Source organism: Varroa destructor, unplaced genomic scaffold (assembly GCF_002443255.2).
Source record: "Varroa destructor unplaced genomic scaffold, Vdes_3.0 BEIS01000004.1, whole genome shotgun sequence".
Taxonomy (NCBI): domain Eukaryota; kingdom Metazoa; phylum Arthropoda; class Arachnida; order Mesostigmata; family Varroidae; genus Varroa; species Varroa destructor.
Genome location: NW_019211457.1, coordinates 22,771,804 through 22,790,938, shown reverse-complemented (window position 1 = coordinate 22,790,938; position 19,135 = coordinate 22,771,804). Strand labels below are relative to the sequence as shown.

General features: G+C 43.1%; 1 protein-coding gene across 3 annotated transcripts; it reads right to left on the bottom strand.

The window, feature by feature from the left end:
- Positions 1-140: 140 nt before the first annotated feature.
- LOC147755970 (uncharacterized) lies at positions 141-9,143 on the bottom strand. Of its 3 annotated transcripts, none has more exons than XR_015326836.1 (3): positions 5,672-9,143; positions 633-1,554; positions 141-358 (listed from the first exon to the last, which is right to left on the bottom strand). XR_015326836.1 is itself a non-coding variant. In XM_086987690.1 (3 exons), exons 1-3 carry the CDS (start codon positions 5,953-5,955, stop codon positions 889-891), a joined length of 408 nt encoding a protein of 135 aa, XP_086843816.1. In that variant the 5' UTR covers positions 5,956-9,143; the 3' UTR covers positions 141-888. The 3 variants fall into 3 exon arrangements, 1 of the variants encoding a protein (XP_086843816.1); XR_015326837.1 differs by having other exon boundaries at positions 1,463-1,554; positions 5,672-9,141; XM_086987690.1 differs by having other exon boundaries at positions 141-920; positions 1,463-1,554.
- Between the last annotated feature and the right edge of the window lie 9,992 nt (positions 9,144-19,135).

Genomic DNA, 19,135 nt, shown 5'->3' with positions numbered 1-19,135 from the left:
TCAACTCTATACTTCAGGTAACTTAGCAAACACATTTAAAACATGTTTCAGATCGCAGTGTTTGAACTGGAAACATTTGGTTATAGATGATGAAATAAGTTACACTTACTTAAGCAATTCACCTATGGGCTTTAGTAAAATATGCCAGAATTTTATTATGATTCGTATTCATTATGCTGCTCGTAGATGAATCACGTGATCTATATATAGATGGCTGCTTCGATCGTCCATTATTCCAAGTTACCAAGGTAAACAGTTCCTTTTCCATTTAAATTTTGAGGAATTTCATGTTCGGTGTTCGGCACGTATTTCCGTAGACATAAACTATTGCATCTGAGAGATTTCGTCCACTAACCCTCTGCAAGTAAACGTACATATGTATATATAGCATTTCATAGCTTCTCCTAAACCGCTGTGTTACTAGGTGAAGTAGAAAAGTCATTAAGTTATTTTACACGATTACTCTGAGAGCTGTACGGACCAGTGTATTATATAAAATCATGTTTCACTGATGCTAATTTAACTTAGTAAAACTAAGTGGCCTCAGAGTACAATTAAGCTTGGTTGGTTAAAATGCGTATTAAGTTAAACCGTAAAATGTTTATTAAGTTAAACTAAGGATTGGTTCGTACTTCTCACACCATGCGCAGTTGTTGTCAATGGCGTGTCACATGAAGCGATTTTCGAAAAATTTGAAATACTTCATTGTCGTAGCACAAAGTTTATCGTGCAACGGAAAACCCTGATTGGGTATAATTTTACGCTAGAGTCATGCACAACCACGACAGTGGCGCAAACTTCTGTTTGCTAAACTCCCTTTTATAGAATGGCAGGTGTACTAGTAGGGTCTCTGCACGCTTCTCAGGTAGAATGTAACGCGTTAAGGTATCAGAACCTGCGCCACGGAACGTCCTGCAAATCTGCAAGATAACAAGCAAATCTAATCTTTGACCTGTCTAACTAATTATAAAGCATTGATTTCTTTAGCTCAAACCGCAGCCTCCTCTAGTAAGAAAAGCATTTCCATTCTAATTGGGCTGAATAGCTACTTTTTTCGTACGGAATAATTAGTGGCTGATATAGGCCCGCTCCTGATTCATATAGTAACACCCTGTGAGATGATATGACATATGGAAGTTTTCAATTGGTATTTCCGCCAAATGAATAAATACCAGTGAGTCTATCACGTGATCGAGGAGAGAAAAATAGGCTATTAGGTTTATGGAAAAACCTAATAGCATATTTTTCTCTTCCGTTAACGATAACATTAAGCAAACTTTTTCCTATATAGCTTCACATTTATATATATATACGTTTAGTGAATTACGCTAAACTAATAATTACTAATGGTACTACTATACAAACTATAAACAAAGATCAGCTGGTGTGCGCTCGAAGTAAAGCTAGCTTTCTTTCCAGAAAGCGGGTTATACTATGTTTCCGACATAAACTCTTGGCTTACACATAGCCATTGTTGTTAGTGTTGCAGCCGTGATCTCTCCGTTTGGCCTCGAACTCATTTGCATCGTCCGATGGGCACGGGACCCTCGTCGTCTAAAGATAAAGAAGAATACAAACAGTTAGATATAAATCCAATTGTATGTCATCTATTAATTCGGTCTCTCTTTTCCAGATTCCTGTGCTCGCTGAAGGACCCACTTTTTCCCGCGGTTCTTTTATTTGTTTCGTCTTTCTTATTCACCCTATTTCCTTTTTCTGGCGTTCATCGTTTTGGTCAGCCAGCGTGGTTGGGACGCACCCCATACAGCTCTCGTACAGGCCTATACCAGACCTGTTTTCACCAGAAAACAGGCGCTAGGCTCAGTTTAATACGTCGGATAGTCTACTAGCGTTTGGGCGCATCACCGACGACTGCGGACGTTTTTGATATTTGATGCTAGGAACGGGTTTTCGCCGGCGGATGTCAGCGCCATGGTACGTTACTGCGTTAATTCTTTCATGATTGCTGCTCTTACTGCTTCTCATCCTTCATCAGACAAAGTTCTGTGTCTTTTTGTGCACCGCATTCGTGTACAGCTGACTGTTGTAGGCTAGCTCGTATTGGCGGGAGAGGCTGTGTATATTTGCACTAATCTAGGACCCGATGCGACTGGGCGACGTGTCGCGCTATATGCAAATGTGTCATCCCCTGGACGTGAAATGGCCCTACAGGCGCCCACTGATGAAGACTGGCGAGGGGCGAAACCTAGCTAGCTCTTCTTTCGGCTGGCACGTGTTGATTCTCGTGCTGTAGGAGAATCGGCCAGGTCGCCATCAGTTCATGGCCATATTGACAGATAGTTGTAAGAGACTTCGAAGTAAACACACAACATAAAATGCAGTCCTTTTCTCATGCCTTCTCCACAGGCCCTGGGCGGACCTCGGCCAAGAAAAATAGAATTTACCCTCGACAGTACGGACGCTATTGCCACTTACTGTTCACTTGTAACTGTCGCTCATGGTGGCGAACAAGAAATTGAGGACATGAGGAAGAAAGACTCACTCGATACAGCTTCTAGGTCAGGGCAACGGCAGTTCAACTGAATGACAGGTTCAACTAGTGGGCGAAAAAAGTTCTATACTTTATTGGATATGTAGGTGAAGGGCAAAAAACGTGCTGGCAGAGTATTCGGCGCTGTTGTTCACGTTATTAACGCTATCGTATACGGTTGTACGCGACGAACGAATCACGACTATCTCGAGCTTAATGTCGACCTTTGCAGATGAAAAAATGCAAACAAAAACTAACCAAAGGCCTAACAAGGCCTTCTTCTTGCTTTGCAAATAACATATGACACCGGAAGTTGTCAGCGCTGTATAATGGCCAGGTAACAAATTGGCCAACTGATAGTCTCACATTTTGTATTTCGCCATACTCGTAGTCTAGACATGACGCTGCAGATATAATTATGCTCAACGATATTGAATTAAAAATGGTATAAAGTACTATACTGCTAAAAATCGTTTACTTATAACCTACATTGGTTGGGGTTGTTTCTACGCCAGCATCAGTAGCTCATCATACGTGCGCAGTCGTCCCAGGGAAGCACGTTTTTCTTTTAGTTACAAAATGAAAAGTACGAACACAGTTTTTCCGACCATCTTCATGGTCGCAACAAAGTTGCAAAGACCTTGTGATTAATTCAATATATATATATATATATATATATGTATATGTATCGTCGTCTTTATTATTCATTGAAAGGAATCACACTTAGCAAAAAGTTGAAGACTTAAAGTTATCACGAGTAGCGGTCAATTCAATTTGTCTAGGATTAGCTGTTCGTGGCTTGGTAATCGTTAAACCACGTCCCAGTGGTACGACTCTGCTTCTGTTGACATTTCGTTCCATACCGTGCCGTTAATTAGTGATAACTGCCATATTCGAATGAAAGAGACTTACCCATGATAAGCAACAGTAAGACTCAGTAGGAACATGCAGGATGCAGGCTTAAAATAATTCCAATACTCTTAGATAACATGCTGGGAAATACAGATTTTCAAAACGAAATGAAATCTGCTAGTTATACGCCCCGATGTGGTAACAGTCGTAATCCGTACAAATGAAGTTATGGAAATGCTATTTCTTTAAGGTGATTGTCAATTTGACAGCGTTACGTTTGAAGCTTTCCAGCGAACTAAATAATCTACACTTTCAAGTTTTGTCCTAGGTACTTTGTCGGCGGCCTAAGTAAATGGACGTTCTCATTGTGCCATGCTTGGCCGATTTCTAAGGTAAGGAACGATTCTTCTATTGCTGAAAGAAATGTTCTAGTGTTGCATGACAGCTCATTGCAATTGAGAGTATCTTTGTCGAAAGTGTCGGTGTATCTTTACAATGTTCATTAAATGCATAAATAGGACTTCAGCGCAATTTCGAACTGCTCGTGAAAACGCTCAGCAACCCGATTGTTTAGTATTATAGCAAAATAATAAAGAGTCGTCTAGACTTATAGAACACTGATATTTCAAGAGGTGTTATGTTTTGACAACTATATCGATTGCAAACTAGGTCAAAGGCCCAAGTACCATGGGGCGTTCGTGCAGATGGCAGCGCCGTTCGCCCAAAAAGAGCGGGTAGTCGGGTTGCGGAATGTTTCTCTCTGAAATACTCATGAACGATTTCGAACCCGAGCTGCGACAACAAACATAAGCTTTTGTAGCTTGGAGGAATTAGTTTAAGGTACGAATTTATTGGTTTAGGCTAGTTGGATAAAAGCGGCCCATCAGGCAGAAGCCGAGCACGTGGAGCGTCAACATCATTTATTGATTCATATATTGTATAGTATATAAACCAAAAGGTTTATCATTGTGTACGCATATTTAGGATTGATAAACATCACTTATAGCATTGAAAAGATCCTTCTTTTCAGGCTGATGCGAGGTGATATAATTTATCACTGGTATATGATACCGATCGATATTAACTGGCATGATCATTTGCAACGTAGCGTCTGGCAACCAGCATGCCCTACGGACTTTTGTTTATTAAACTAGTAGCTACATACCATCGTACATACATAGGTAGATCCCTTCATTGCGTCTACCTGCACGACAGGTGGGTATTTTTGATACTTTTTGGATTCTAAATATAATTCATATGTTCACACAAAGCGAAGCGGTCGTATAAAAATAGATACTTTACTGACAATTATCCTTACGATTTGCTCCTTAATTTGTGTAATCGTTCTCGCTACCGTTGTGACCATTTCGTTTTTCTATTCTGTCACTACCCGCCGTATTCCTCTCACTCTATTTGTGTCTGGTTGTGCCTCTGGAGGCCAAACACCCCCCAACTGCTGCAGCACCAGTAACTACCACGGCGGCTGCATTCATTTTCTGGCGCAGATTAAGCTTCTATTTTCTCTGCCAGTCATATAACGAGCCCCCGATCCCCCGCTGATTCCTCCATATGATTTCTCCTTCTTCTAGAGCTCCACTAGGACCCCGGTTACTACCGCTGCCGTCAGCGCCGTTCCAGCTATTGAACATTTGACATAAGCTTGAAAACTGCGTCTCGGAAGAAGTGTAGCAGCAACAGGAGGCAGAAGTATGAACGTTATAAGCCTATATGCCAAACTACAAATGCCCCTACACAAACACTTTTACAAAGAGGCACTCACCAAATAGGAACAAGAAGCCGACTGACGACAAATTGACGCATTTAAATATATACACACACACACACACATACACATGTATGAACAATTCACATTTGCTCACATTAACACACACTTTATTAGACATTGACCTTATCGGTTACGGTGTTAGCTATCGTTGGTTTCATCGTGAGTCTGTGTATGTATCTACCTCTATGCATCGGATTGCCTGACCGTTGGATATTTTTGTCTGGATAAAAATAAACGCGAATGTACAATCGTGTATCTGTTTAGTCGTGCGGAACGGTGCACGAATGTATCTGTGCATATCTGTAACGTATAACCCGTCTGATAATAATACTGAAGACTCTGTGAGCGTGCGTGTATCTGTAAGTGCTTGTGTGTGTAGACGGCGGCAGGACTTCAGAGCCCCGGCAACAGTTGCTCCGTTGTTACTATATAATACAATATATAATACATGATACATAAAACTGCAACGGCGGATTCACGCAGAAAGGGTAAAATTCTGGCTAGTAAGCACTTTTATTCTATAAAAATTTTCTGGAATTTACCGTTGCTGCTGCTGCTGCTGCCTCCGTGCGTCAGGTCGCGGTCGGGGGTAAACTTTTTCTGGGGGCCTGTAGCGCCACCTTCGGTGGCCTTCGGTTCTGGACCCGAAGCGGCGCACCGCAAACGGACCGATGATGCGAAAAGGTTCTGGTGGCCGGCCGCCGGCGTCATCGTCGTCTTCGTTGTCGCTGGTGTCCTTACGATGTGTGTCGTTATGTTTGCCACTGACTGCAGGCGCTGCTATCGTTTCCATACTGATGTGGCCAGCCCGCGGCCACATCGCCATTCGATGTTAAGCGGTGCGTGGTTCAGTTAACTATAAACGACTATTTGTGGGTAGCCAGTCGGCTACAGTTAGGTAGTGTTGCTGCTATATTTATTATGCTCTACTAAAGCTACAAAGGACAAGTAGTGAATGCCATAAAGAGCATTACTGACCTGGTTGGTATTAAGCGTTCAACTGAGGGACAAGGTCGACGTCACCATACCATCATTGGCCTGCAGCTGTTGCTGTAGCTGATGATGTTTTCAATAGACTAGAATAGGATCCACACACAACATGGCGGCAACAGCAGCAGTAGGAACCAGCTCAAACAGGCTGCTACTTCAATACTTTCATACGCGTCTCCTAGCGTATCTAGTGCTGCACTACTTGCGCCGACGATTCACAACCGATTCAGACGCCGCTTTGAGCCCGCAGGTCGAAAAAAAGGTTTGAACGATTGAGAACCTCGCTAAGTTTGATGCAACAGGGTGACGATGGCAGCTTCGTGCAGCGATGGCATGATCCGCCGTGACGATGCGCAGCCGCTTCAGCTACTGCAACGGCCATTACCAGCATTGGTACAGCGGAAGTGACAGGCTTAAAAGGTCCAAGTAGGTCCTAACTCATTTCCAATTAAGGGGCGGAGGGAAGCTATACTCACTTCTTTGTTAGTGAATACATGTAGAAAATTTAAGAAATCGGCTGTCATAGAAAAAAAAAGCTATCTGAGCGTATCCAAATGGAATCAGTAATTCGCTTCGTTCAAAACACGAACACAGCAACGAGGGGGTTAAATGGAAGGATGATGATAAAGGCCACGCGATAACAAAACGATTAGGGGCAACTACAGAAGGCGTTAATTGTGTGGGGCAACACCAGAAAAGACACTATACGACGGATGTTGATAGATTTCATATGAATAGTCTTTGTTTTAATAGAGTCTGCTAGTATACTAGTTAAGTGCAAATGTCTTGCGTTAGCGTTACGGATTTTGCGGTGGACGCGAGATAGATGTTATTGTAATTAAGCCATCAAAGGCAACATTGCTACGCCAAACAACTCAATGATTGAATCCTTTCAATCAATATATTTCACTTTCGAAATTAGTATTTTGTCTAAGTTGTTGTTTTACGCAAATATTCCCGTCAACAGGATCAAGCAGCACCAGATACAATATTCCAGGCCCTCTATCTGTGAATCCGCAACAAGTATCACCTCACGGTGGCCTCATCATACTTTCGACAGTGATATTTTTTTTGTTCGATCAATAATGAGACATTTAGTCCCGCTTGCTTGGAATCTATGGAACTTTGACAGCATATTTTAATGCATTAGCATTATAAGCAGGGTTAGTACTAGAAGTAGACTTTAGCCATTATGAAGATGGGAAACTATCGAAAGAGAACCCTGAAATAGTCAAAGGTAGGTAACAAAGCCTGATACAACCACAGATTCTAAATATTATTCTCATTGGCAAAATGCGCCCATTGTGGCTTGAAAAGGCTATGTTCGGTGATCAAATTCCATTAGAATACTATTCTTTGAAGTAGTTCGGTGAACATCTGGGGAAGTCGATAGTTTCCAAACGCTCGCATTTCTGTAAAATCAGGAAAAAGAGTACCTGATAAAATTACTATTGTGCGCTGAATATCTAGCTGACATGCAGAAAAAAATGAGACCAGAGAGATTCATGCTGCACGATCTGCACAAACCTATAAAATATGTGAAGGTCGAACGATCCTAAGACGTCAACCTGTTATGTAGCCTTCCCCGGCGTAAACATGAAAATCTAAACAAGCGAACCCCTATTTACAAGACTGTTGTTCAACCTGAATTTTCGAAGGTGTAGTGTGTATCGCTTTTTAAAAAATAAGCAATCTAAGCTGCAGAAAAGAAAAACTCTATAGCCAAACTTATTGTAGATATTTTTATAAACTAGATCGAGCGACCCGTCCAGACAGATTTTCTGTTTCTGCTGCAGTATACAGAACAAAATGCGGTCAGTTAGGATGTTAGGGAATCGCATCGCAGAGACATTGAAAACGTGTTTCCGTCACAGAGTTTTTCAGAGCTAGAAGCTTACAAACGTGTCGGTATCGGACATTGTACAATTTCGCCACCTGGTGATCAGTCCATTGAGTGTACGAATCAGATGTGAGTGTGTTTTATTTCTAGGTCATCGGATAGAGAGCGCTATGCAGATGCGATTCCGAAAGGGGGGAAGGGGGTGGTCGTCGAACAGAACCGCTATACAGAGCCTTAACGCCTGTGTCGTTATTGCATACATAGGCAAAAAAGCGCATCTTTTTGGACAGAAAATATATATGATGAGCTGGTTTCCCTTAGAAAGATACACATCTTTCAGATTGCAATTATTATTTCTGTTATGGATAGATTATGACATGATTAACAAAATCTCCAATCGAACTTATATAAATATTACTTTGAAAAGTAACAATAGTGATGCTCATTGTTGAAACACCTCAGCTAAAGCCTTCTACCTAAGTGGTAGTTCGTGTTATGTATATAGGTCCTATGTATATAGGTAATATCGAAACAGCAAAGGCTAGGCCTAATTCTGCTCAGATGTCGATTATTATTTGTTTTGTCCATTATTGTTATTCTACTATAGCTAATACATGCCGTTGCAGTACTAGTACCCCTAGTAAAACACTCGGTGCGAGGAGTACTCGCCGGAAGTTCGTTAATCATTTACTTTAGAACTTCTAAAGTAACCAAAAGCATTAGCTGCGCTCTCTGAGCCAAATAATTCAACTAACTAAGTTATATTGTAGATAAATTAACGCTGAAATCGTATCTAGAGAACTTAGCTGATCGCTTTCGAATTCGATTCCCATCACCTCATGTATGGCCTGCAACTGAATTGAAAATTAGGCCTGGGAATCATGTATATAACAATAGATGACATGGTTCGGAAAAAATCAGCTGTTTTTTGAAATATCTTGTAGCACCTTATCATGATGTCGCATCACAGAGTGTTTGATTCGCGTATGTTGGCGTAAAGCTGAATATTTTAGGAAACTTTATATTAACGTAAAGTTATATGATTCTAAAAGATACCCCCAAAACATGCACTACAAATTTGTTAAAAAATGAGAATATCTGACAAAAGCAATTGCACTGATCGGCCCAGTGCAGGGAGTTGTCACGGGATCAGTCGTTCACTGAATCCAGGAACGTAGTAATTCCGATAGCGGTGGTTGTCAACTTCACAGCAATCCTAAACTTAACTGTCCTAAGTTAGATTTTATCTAACTACGAAGTTAGAACCAATTTGAAATAGACGAAAAGTGCCATACGTGTCAAAACTCGAAATTTTTTTTGTTATATTATTTGGCCAACTACAGCCTGCTGCCAACTGCAACCTGTTTCACAAATAAGGGAGAAAAAATTGGTAAATCCTTCCGACTATTTGTACCTTATTGATTTTTTTTTCAAATCAAACGACTGCTTAATTATTTATTGAACACCTTTACCTATAACGGACGAGAAAGTCAGCACATAATCTTATCATGGGGTCAATTCGTATTTTTCTTCCCTGTTCGCATACGACAATTCCGCCTCTGAACTATCATTGAGAGCCAACCTCTTCTAAGTAACAGGCATCATGGAAATGGCTTGGATTTGGACTAGGGCATAGAGATATTCCGTTTAGTACTGGAACGGGTCAGCCATCCGAAGCAATGGGGTTTAGTGAAAGATGTAATGCTCAAGGCATTCTTTAACAGAGAGTGTTTCTTGTTCTTCAAGCCTGTTACACTATTCTAAATTATTCACTATGGAAAATTCTCGAAATTAACGAAAAAATTCGACTCAACGTTGAGACCCTGATCTGGCTGGTTCAGATCGAGTTACCACAGGCGCCCGTGCGACGACTGAGTGAAGAGGAAAATACAAGCGATCAACTTGATATTGAGTTGTAATGAACTCGCTTACAGACCCTACCTGTAGCTGGGGCCACCTGCCATGTAAATTGCTGATTCGCTGCTATGATTCTGAGTCGTTTTCCGTGTTTTCATGTATGGTTCATTCGGTTAGAGTTCGTCTTTTATGAAGAACGAGCGCACGAGTGAGCCATACCCCATAAAATAGAGGCGAAAGAACAAGGCAAATTGAGATAGTGCATCTCCGCGAAGATCAACGAAAGCGGGGCTACAGAGATCTAGCCGTGGCCACAGAGCGTTACACGGATACAGACAGCGAGAGCAGGCTGATTAATTCTCGAGACTGTTGCTGCTACGGCCGCTGGCACTGCCTATGTTCCAGTATGCATCTGTACTCGTCTATACAGTAAATGATAGTATAGCCGACTTGGCCTCTTCCGTCAATATCGGTTGCATTGCTACGCTGTTAACGCGACAGTTAACGTCGTTTAAGCTGTTCTCATTGTTATTGTTACTGTTATGGCCGTCATCATCGTCGTCGTCGTCGTCTGTGGCAGCCGACGCGATTGCGACGGCGTTCCCCATCCGCATCGATGATGGTGGCTAGCGCGCGCTATTTTCGCTGTCAGAGTGCTAGCGGCAGTGGTGAGTGCTACAACTAATCGTTCGTGGCACAAGCGGCAGAACGGGAGCAGTAGCTAGTCGGTCTGTCCGCAAATCTGCCTGTCGCTGCTATAACGCTATTATAGCAAGCGACGAGTGAGCGCAGTTCAGCGTGCTGCGTCGCCGTGTTGTATTCGTTCGCAGGCGTCCTTGGCCTACATATTCGCCACCATGACCCATTGGCGAACACCAGCAGTAGAATCAGCAGACGCAGCAGCAGCAGCACCAGCCTCGCACCAGCAAAACAGCACCAGCACTAGCAGTACTAACACAAATCGCAAAGTGTACCCTCTCCCCTGCCAGCGACGGCCTCTCCACGGATGGACCCGCGCGCCAGGCCGAATGGCCTGCACACCGGCAGAACTCCGCTGAGACTGGTGTTTCGCGGACGGACCGGATCGCATATCGTCGCCGTAACAGTACGATAGGCGTTGACAGATCAAACGTGGGTGGAAATACCTAACCATAACTCTGCTGTTGACCCTGCCGGCGTGCACACGCGGCAGAGGACATGTCGCTCACGCATGTCGCAAGGACAGAGCCGCCTTGCCGTATTACGAGCGACTGTAAATGAAAAACGATCAAAATAGAAGATCAGAAACGAAACTGAACAGGAAGTGGAAGTAAAGGACGGAAGGGAAGACAGGTCGAAAAGGATTGTTACTCTATTGATCTACTACGACTCCTCGAACATTGATTGGTCAAGGCAAGAAGATGGCGTGTGTTTTGAACAGCTACCTCGGACTACTACTGTTACGTATACTGTTTTGCACATAACATTGTGACATTTGGACAAGCTTGACATCGAAAAGGGGATACCTCACATTCTGGGATAGGTCGCTTCAAGAGAGGTTTGGTGCTCGTGATGAAGTAAACGCTAAAGGGTTGTCGCGTACGTTGGAACCTGTCGCATGTGGTACGATTTACTTAAAGAAAAGTATAATTTACAAGTGTAATCCACTAAAAGAAAAAGTGTAACGCCCGACCGTAGACGCCTGTTGATCTGCAAAAGTCGCCCTGGAGTACTTTTTCTGTTCGAACGACATACGTTATTCTAAATCGACAAAAACTGGGCAAGAGGACGTCAATTTTTACGAAACAGGTTCGTTTAAAAAACGCAAAAGTGACTGTCTCGCCAAAGAGGATTGTGGTCCACGCTCTGGATTACTATATGTTATTTTTCTTTGTGGTACTGGCCAGCGTTTAGGACAACGACTTTTGTTCAAGCGTTAGTGGAGATCGGATCATCTAGTTGTCTCGCTCTGCAATTTTCAAGAAGCCTACCTTAAACCGGTGAGTTACCCTATTCACACGTACACTCGCACTATTTTCACGAGCATCTCTGCTAAATGGGCTATATCTGAACAGCCAATTGATCGAACTTAATATCGATTATCAAGGCTGTATAATAACACACATCCGTTCCACATGCTGGCCAGTCCTCTCGTTCCATTCATAAAAACGTTTTTGCCATCTGAACAGGTACTACTGCACAGGCCCCTTATTGCAACGAGTGATTAGCGGAGTAAGCTGATAATCTAGCGAGACGGATAAAAATACAACCAGACAGTTACTTTAGCATTAAGTCTTCTATTATGTCACTGTCGCTTCGACAGGTGGGTCAATGTAAACAGAGACATACTCCAAATAGCCTCCCGCATTGCCGTAAGCCGCCGACACACACAGGTGTGATGATTTTCCAGGCAGCGAACTTCGTCACGTTGAATCTTTTGTTATCGTACCATCAACAGGTTGTTGCCAGTTGTTCATGGAAACGAGTTCGACCATCGGCGGTGGAAGATGGCGTCTAATATAGAATAGGCTTCCTTTTTTTTTCTTTTATCTCAACAAACACCTCATCGGTTACGGCTCTACAGATATCATTCACTATGCATAACGCCATCAAACAAATGCCTATTAATTTATACCGATAGCCTGAGTCAGCTCTGATAAGCGAAAGTACCCAGTCTGCCAAGTGTCTGGCCCTGCTCGTCACTTGTAGCCCATTGGGTGTCCCAAAATGCGCAGGGCCTGTTGCACTTTTTTTTTCCATACCGCTGTAATGTTTGCGTTGTCGGTTCCACCTTTCCCTGGACGACTGGAAGGGATTGGGCCATCAGATTAGATTGGCATTGAGTTCAACGCATTGTTAATACCTAGCTGACTTATTTTGTCATGATGAACAAAGGAAACGTCGGGAAAACAGAAAACGTATAAAGCTATTATTGGGTTCGTTAAAGTGCGATAGACAATGACACGCCCGTTGGGACCTGAAAATCCGCATCGATAATTGAGTTTGACTCGAAACTGTGATCCTATTTTATGTATGAAAATGTACATAGCTAGCTATATCTCGATGCGTAAAGCCCCTCCGTGGATCAGCCCCTAAGATCACTCATGCTGTGCTTCTAGAAATCATCGATAACTTCTATTTTAGTGCAATAGTACAATGACAATTGTGATTTTTAGATAGTCCGCATGCAAGCTCAAGTCGAAAGTTTCAATTAGACAGATAATTTTTTTAGGGAGATGAGCAAGTTGTAGCCTATCGAAGTTTCGCTATTTTTGCCATAATAGTTTTGCTGCACCATACTCATTTATCCTGAGCGAACCTGTTGCCCATCCTGATTTTCGGATGGATTTCGGAGGACTGTGACATCTAATCTAGTTTGCTCTGTGAAAAAATTCGCAGAACTTAGTTACCCGGAAGTTCTGCTTTTCATTATCCCGTGACCCGACATTGCATTAATGAGATTTGAGAAAACAATACATTTTCTACTGAGAACTTCCAGCATGTATACAATCATCTATAATGAACCAATGCATGCTCCGTCGGATGCAGAAGCGGTAGCGGCATAACGGGGTCAAAAGCGACTGTAGTTGGTCGAAGGCTGGCACCGGCCACTACAAGACATGGACATACGAAAACCCAGCCTGAAATATGGTAAATCTCAGCACGATAGGTGAAGACTCGGTAGCTTTTCAGAGACGCACGCTTACCTGTTATTCATTGTCGATTAGAGCGCCATGTCGTTATTGTGCTTGTAATTGATCTTAATGTGCGCGTTCATGCCTGTGTCCAAAAAATGGACCTGGGTTCCATTCGATTTCGGCAATGGCCTAAATTTGCTCAACTGAGATACGTCTGTTTAGTTCACATGTAATCTGGGGGCCACACTCAGGTGGCAAACATTGCCGAGAATTTCTGCGTGTCCGCGCGCATGATCGATAAATATTCGGCCGCTACCTGAGCTCCTGGTGATGGAAAATATAGTATGTATAGTTACTTCTTGTCCCTTGCTCATTGAGAATACGTACATGTTGAATTAGCTGTGACATAGCAGCTGCCGCTATAGTACATTCACGTCTGATTTGTTTCATCCGGAAACATCCGGAAGGCAGTCTGATTACACTTTACAGGACTGAAAATACGTATGGTCATATTCGAGAAGCAGAAGTCGTCGCATATATGAGTTTAGATAGCTACCTCTAAAACCCGTAAACGACCCAAAGATTGATTTCAACAGGTGCTATTCAATTTAACCCAATCAAACGTTGCACCTAGCAGATGCCTCCGAGTTCGACCTAGTCTTCTACAGAGCAGTCCGTTAAAGTCATTCAATTCGATCGACAAAGGGTTTCGACGACCGGAGCGAGGTAATGACTGTGGTGGATATGGCGCCTATTCTGTGACACGCTGACATAATAATTATGGCTCACAGCGTTTGGGAACGACTAAACTAGTTAAGAAAGAATTAAGTTAATTGAGTATTGATAGTTCTATGGACGATTTTATTACTCTAATGACTCGTGGAATTAGATCGCAGCTGAATGGCGCTACGGGCACATCGGCGGCAGACGCGCTATGCACAACGATACCGAGCAGTCGCATTGAATTCAATAGACCCTTATATGAACTATACAGCCAGCTAAGAATATGCAATGAGTATAGCCGGCCTTATTTATGTCTACGTAATTATGTACTAAAGGCCATATACAGATCTTGATTAAAGCAAGCTCGTGGGAACAGACAGCCTAGGAACTAGTAAGGCGGGTTTCTTTTCGAGAATTTAAGTGACTGGTAATAGGAAACACTTCGCATCGCATTCAGTACAAGCTGATATCGAGCACGGACTGAAAAGAACCAATAAGAATCAACCGTCGATAACAACTGTGGCAGATACCTAGTAATTCCATTTTTCATTTGTGTAACCAGACATATCCTGCCGTGAATCTCTCAAAGAAGGAACTTCCTGTTCATGAATATCTTACCAAATACGTGCATCAGGAACTTTGATCTCTGGTTATGATAGATCTGAGAGCCGTTCGACAGACAGAAGATATCAATGTTTTTAGGATGGACAATTGGGCCGCCCTTGCAACATGAGCATATTTTTAGTTGCGATATTTTCTTTCTTTGTGCCTTTAATGCGCGCACCTGCTTAAATAATAAACTATATAAAGCATAGTTTTATTTTTCAAAAGTTGTAACTATAGGAAATTAAAGACGATTATTATTCATGCCAGTTGGTCAGTTTCTTCGGATCTGGTGACCTACAAGTTTGGTTTATTTTCCATTTTTTTTATATTATGGTTGTCAGCCGAGTCAAAATATACTATAATCGAAGATGGAAGCTTTCGTGATAATTTTATGTCCAGCATGTTATAAAATGAACCGGTCATCGGTCGACCGTCAAAAACGTGCAAGTTGACTCTACTCCCGAAACTCAATCCGGCCTTCGTCCAACCCCTTAGTGATGCTAATATATATCGAGTTACTTAAGTTGTTTTACAGCGTCGCGGGGATCGAGTCTACGCGTTGACTTTGGCTTAGGCTTATTGGTAGCTTGTACGGGTGCGTGACAGGAAGCGTTATCTGGAGACAGATAATTTATACGCTGCCTTTATAACCCAACGGACTTAGTAAGATAAATAAGTACCAGCAAGCGATCAATTAGAAAATGCATGTTTATAACAGTCTGTTTGCTCTGTTTATGAATTAGAGTTTGTCATTATACGTACATGCATGTTAATAGCCATTACGCGTAGTGTCACACGAAACTATGCAAAACCCGTTAAACGTATCATACACCGGTAACGATGCTTTCTATATACATTGGGTCTAGTAGATACTAAAGAAGCATCGACAAGAACGGACCCTGATCGCCGCGGCCTTTCCAAATCGTATAAAGGCCGATTGTTCAATGAGTTTTTCTTACTATGCCCCAGTTTGACACCTTTCTATGCATGATTGAAATGATGCTTTAATAGGAAATAAGCTTGGTCTTTAAGAATGAACAGGGTTGCTTCTTACACGTGCATGTTTAAGGTGAACCGATAGCTGGGTTTTGTATGGAAGTTGATACAGTTTCATATTGGATCCAGGTCCCGGAAATGGATCATGGATCTGAAAAGCTTACACAATGTCTTGAAACACTGAGATGTGAAGGCTACATATGAATGGGCCCACTATCTGCGCTGTACCAATTGTGTTCTTTGATTTCGGCTTGTCTCGTACTAGGTACCGTCTCCTAGGCCACAGCAAAAACTAATATCGTAGAAGTTATGCTTTCTCTGTTGCGAGCGTGCTTAGGTGATGCTTTTCGTTTGCTTACTTTTCTTTTCTACTAGTTTTAATTACTGGAATCCCCCAATACCAAACAGTTTTTCACTCATCCTTATAGGTGCACGGACCCCCGTCACCAATGCCAGCGAGGCCACTGTAATCGTTGCCGTCTCTTTTGCCCTCAGCCGCTTAGTTTGCTGTCACGCTTCTTTTGCTTACTCCCTATTTTTTTCCAGAATACTTTGTTCAGTAATTCCTATTTTCTGCTAATGCTGTTCGCCTCTGTCGTTGTTATCAGGAAGCGTGTTGTCGTTATCGTTGCTGTTGTCCTAATAAAGTCGACAGTAACAGCAGCAGCCCGACATAACACGCGACGCGGTCCCTTGTCCGATTGACAAATCCTTGCGCTACTAAGTTAGTCCGGATCATGGCACCGGCGTCGGCATATGGACCAGTACGGGTAAACCATTCTCAGGCCTCAGCCGAGTCATGGAACCATTAACATCCGCCGTCGTTAACGTTGCTCGCTGCTGACGACACTGGAACTCTACGTCGCTTCTGGGAAAATCGGGCTCGAGAGAGAGAGAAGGAGGGGGTAAATCACGGCGAGAAAATATTAGGCGGATGCACGTCCATAGTAACGTGTTGTAGCGTGCCTACTATTGGTATAGAAACAGTTCATTATTTCATTCGCTGAGTTTGACTTCATCGGAAGTTTCGTCTCTCGTCTTAGCTTTTTCGTTGTTTACTGCTGCAGTCGCCATTGTCACGCTGGCGTTGCGTACAAAGTGGGCAACGGTCAGGATCGGTACAAGCTGCAAGAGGAACAGCGGCAGTTACGTCGTACGGCGCGTTCAGCGCTCAACGGCAAGTGCTAACGCTTCTCGCGATGCAGCGACATGATTGTGTTAACTATAACGATAGGCGTGGCGGCTAACGTGTTGACGCGAACCGTCCGTGCTGTCCTCCTCGGTGCGGACGTTAGATAGCGTCGGAATTACCGCCGCATAGCCGGTAACGTCGGGCAAGGCTGGAACCCACTGACTCCAACGGCGTCAAGTCCCATTTAGGTGCATTTAGGTACGGGTGTTGTTCGAGCAGCGGGGCCAAAAGTTTCATTGGGCTGCCATTGAGTGGCGAACGCCGCGAGCTACCGTGACGCTGGTGCTGATGGCGAGGACACTGTTGCTATAGTTGCGTCTGTCGCATCGAGTTATTGCGCGATTGAACATTGTCAGAACATAATACGTTAGCGACGTAGCGTAGCAGCGTGCGACCCGACGTCATTTTCGTCGCTAGCATTTCATTTTCTGCAAACTGTTTGGCCAGTAACAGCAAATCCGTCATTGTTTGTTTGTATCGTTGCCGCTACGTGTAAAAGTTTCCACTTTAAAGTAACGGTTCCTTTTTATAAAGCCGCCATTTGATTCCGCGAACCCGGAGTGTCCCTTTCGACTTTCTCCAAATTTTGATTAAATCCAAATTAGGCTGATTGGCTAGTACTTGTAACAAGCTATAGGAATATTGACCCTTCTGCGAGATTGAAGTAGCACATTAGTAGGCATCATTACCTAGACTCGCTATAGCTACAATGGATAGAACTAGCAAATTCGAATTCCCATAACCTCTACCTCTCAGCCATAGCTTTCACCTATGCCAATATTTCACACTAAATAGCAAAATACGTATATGACGCAAACCTCCCCGTAGAAAGCGGATGTATCGTGCGATGTACATTGGCTACACCACGCAGCGGTCTCAATTGCTTCAGTCGTCCACTTCGTTACTGTGTACTTTATTGTTTAGCCTAAACACGTTAGTAATAGCATGTGTTATCTACGGTTTACGTGTGCGGCGTGCAGTTTTTGTGCTGATGTAACCGTTTCTGTACTCAAAGAACGGCCACATTAACCCCTTCGACAGCTGGCCGCTATATTCGACTACTCCAGCTCGCTTTCCAGTGGTCAACAAACCGCTGATATGAAGAGACTATTGTGGTCAGACGCTAAACGTGGTACCCCACAGATAGTTTGTTAGAAACACACGCACGTACACGTATGCCGTAAGAAAGAACGCTATTTTTGTTTGATAAGGTTAGCTTACTGTAGTGCCTGGGAGCGTTGCAATGGCATCAGCGACGCGCACAATCAGTACCAAGTCTTATATGGATTTAGCATAAATCTCGCGATTATGGCGGCCACGGTGCCGATCGTCATTGTAAAGACTAGCTAATTCGGATTGTCAAACGCTACCCGGACGTTTGCGGGCGTTTTGCCGTCGTAAACACTTCGTCGATGTTAGCGGTACGTGCTATCGACTATCGCTGCTACCAGCCTACCTAGTTGGAGCTGTCTTTCGGCCTGGCCACAGTTGGTTTGCAACGGGGTTTGGAGGTAAATCTGTTGAGTTGAGACGCCGATACTGAACTGGGTAATGGCCGAGCCAACTGGGTTAGTCAAGCAAGCTCCCCCCATTTCAACAGTTCCAACGACGTTCTTCTCTGCTGATTATCAATAGTGGCATTGTCCATTGCAGATGTTATTAAGTGGACACTGTTATTCGTTCTGAATAAATGTGCGGTGACATAGGCTTGTGTATATTTATTTTGTGCAGCTCTTCTGTGTACTATGTGCGGCCCACACCATTTCGTCAGTGCATTACTACCGAGGACATGTTTGTTATTGAGATTGCTAATGCTATGGCGACAGCCGTCCATGTAACCAAAATGACAATAAAGCGATCCTACATCTTCCTTCGCCTTTATGGTTGACTTCGATATTGAATTAATATTGGTTGCGTTCCACTTAGTATGTAAGTTATCAGAATTTACTATTTATACGGATATACTTTGCCAAGTAAACATGACAGGGATGTTCCCCCGTGAACTGATTCCCCCGTGTCGTAGCGCTCTATCTACATGGTCCTCCTATTGGCATCGATCGCATGATTTGTTAACCCGCCGATTCCGCTAAAACGGCTCTCCAAAGAGTCTTTTTGTTCGTATGGCACCTTTACTGAATCTTCCTTTTCTTTGCTTTTTCTCTTGCTTTTTTGAGCTATGTCTAAG

Excerpts from the sequence above, each read along its gene's own strand:
- LOC147755970 (XM_086987690.1), bottom strand. The coding sequence starts at position 5,955 with ATGGCGATGTGGCCGCGGGCTGGCCACATCAGTATGGAAACGATAGCA. Across the intron at positions 1,555-5,671 it reads CAGCAGCAGCAGCAGCAACG|ACGACGAGGGTCCCGTGCCC; the intron begins GTAAATTCCAGA and ends CTTTATCTTTAG. Across the intron at positions 921-1,462 it reads ACTAACAACAATGGCTATGT|ATTTGCAGGACGTTCCGTGG; the intron begins GTAAGCCAAGAG and ends GTTATCTTGCAG.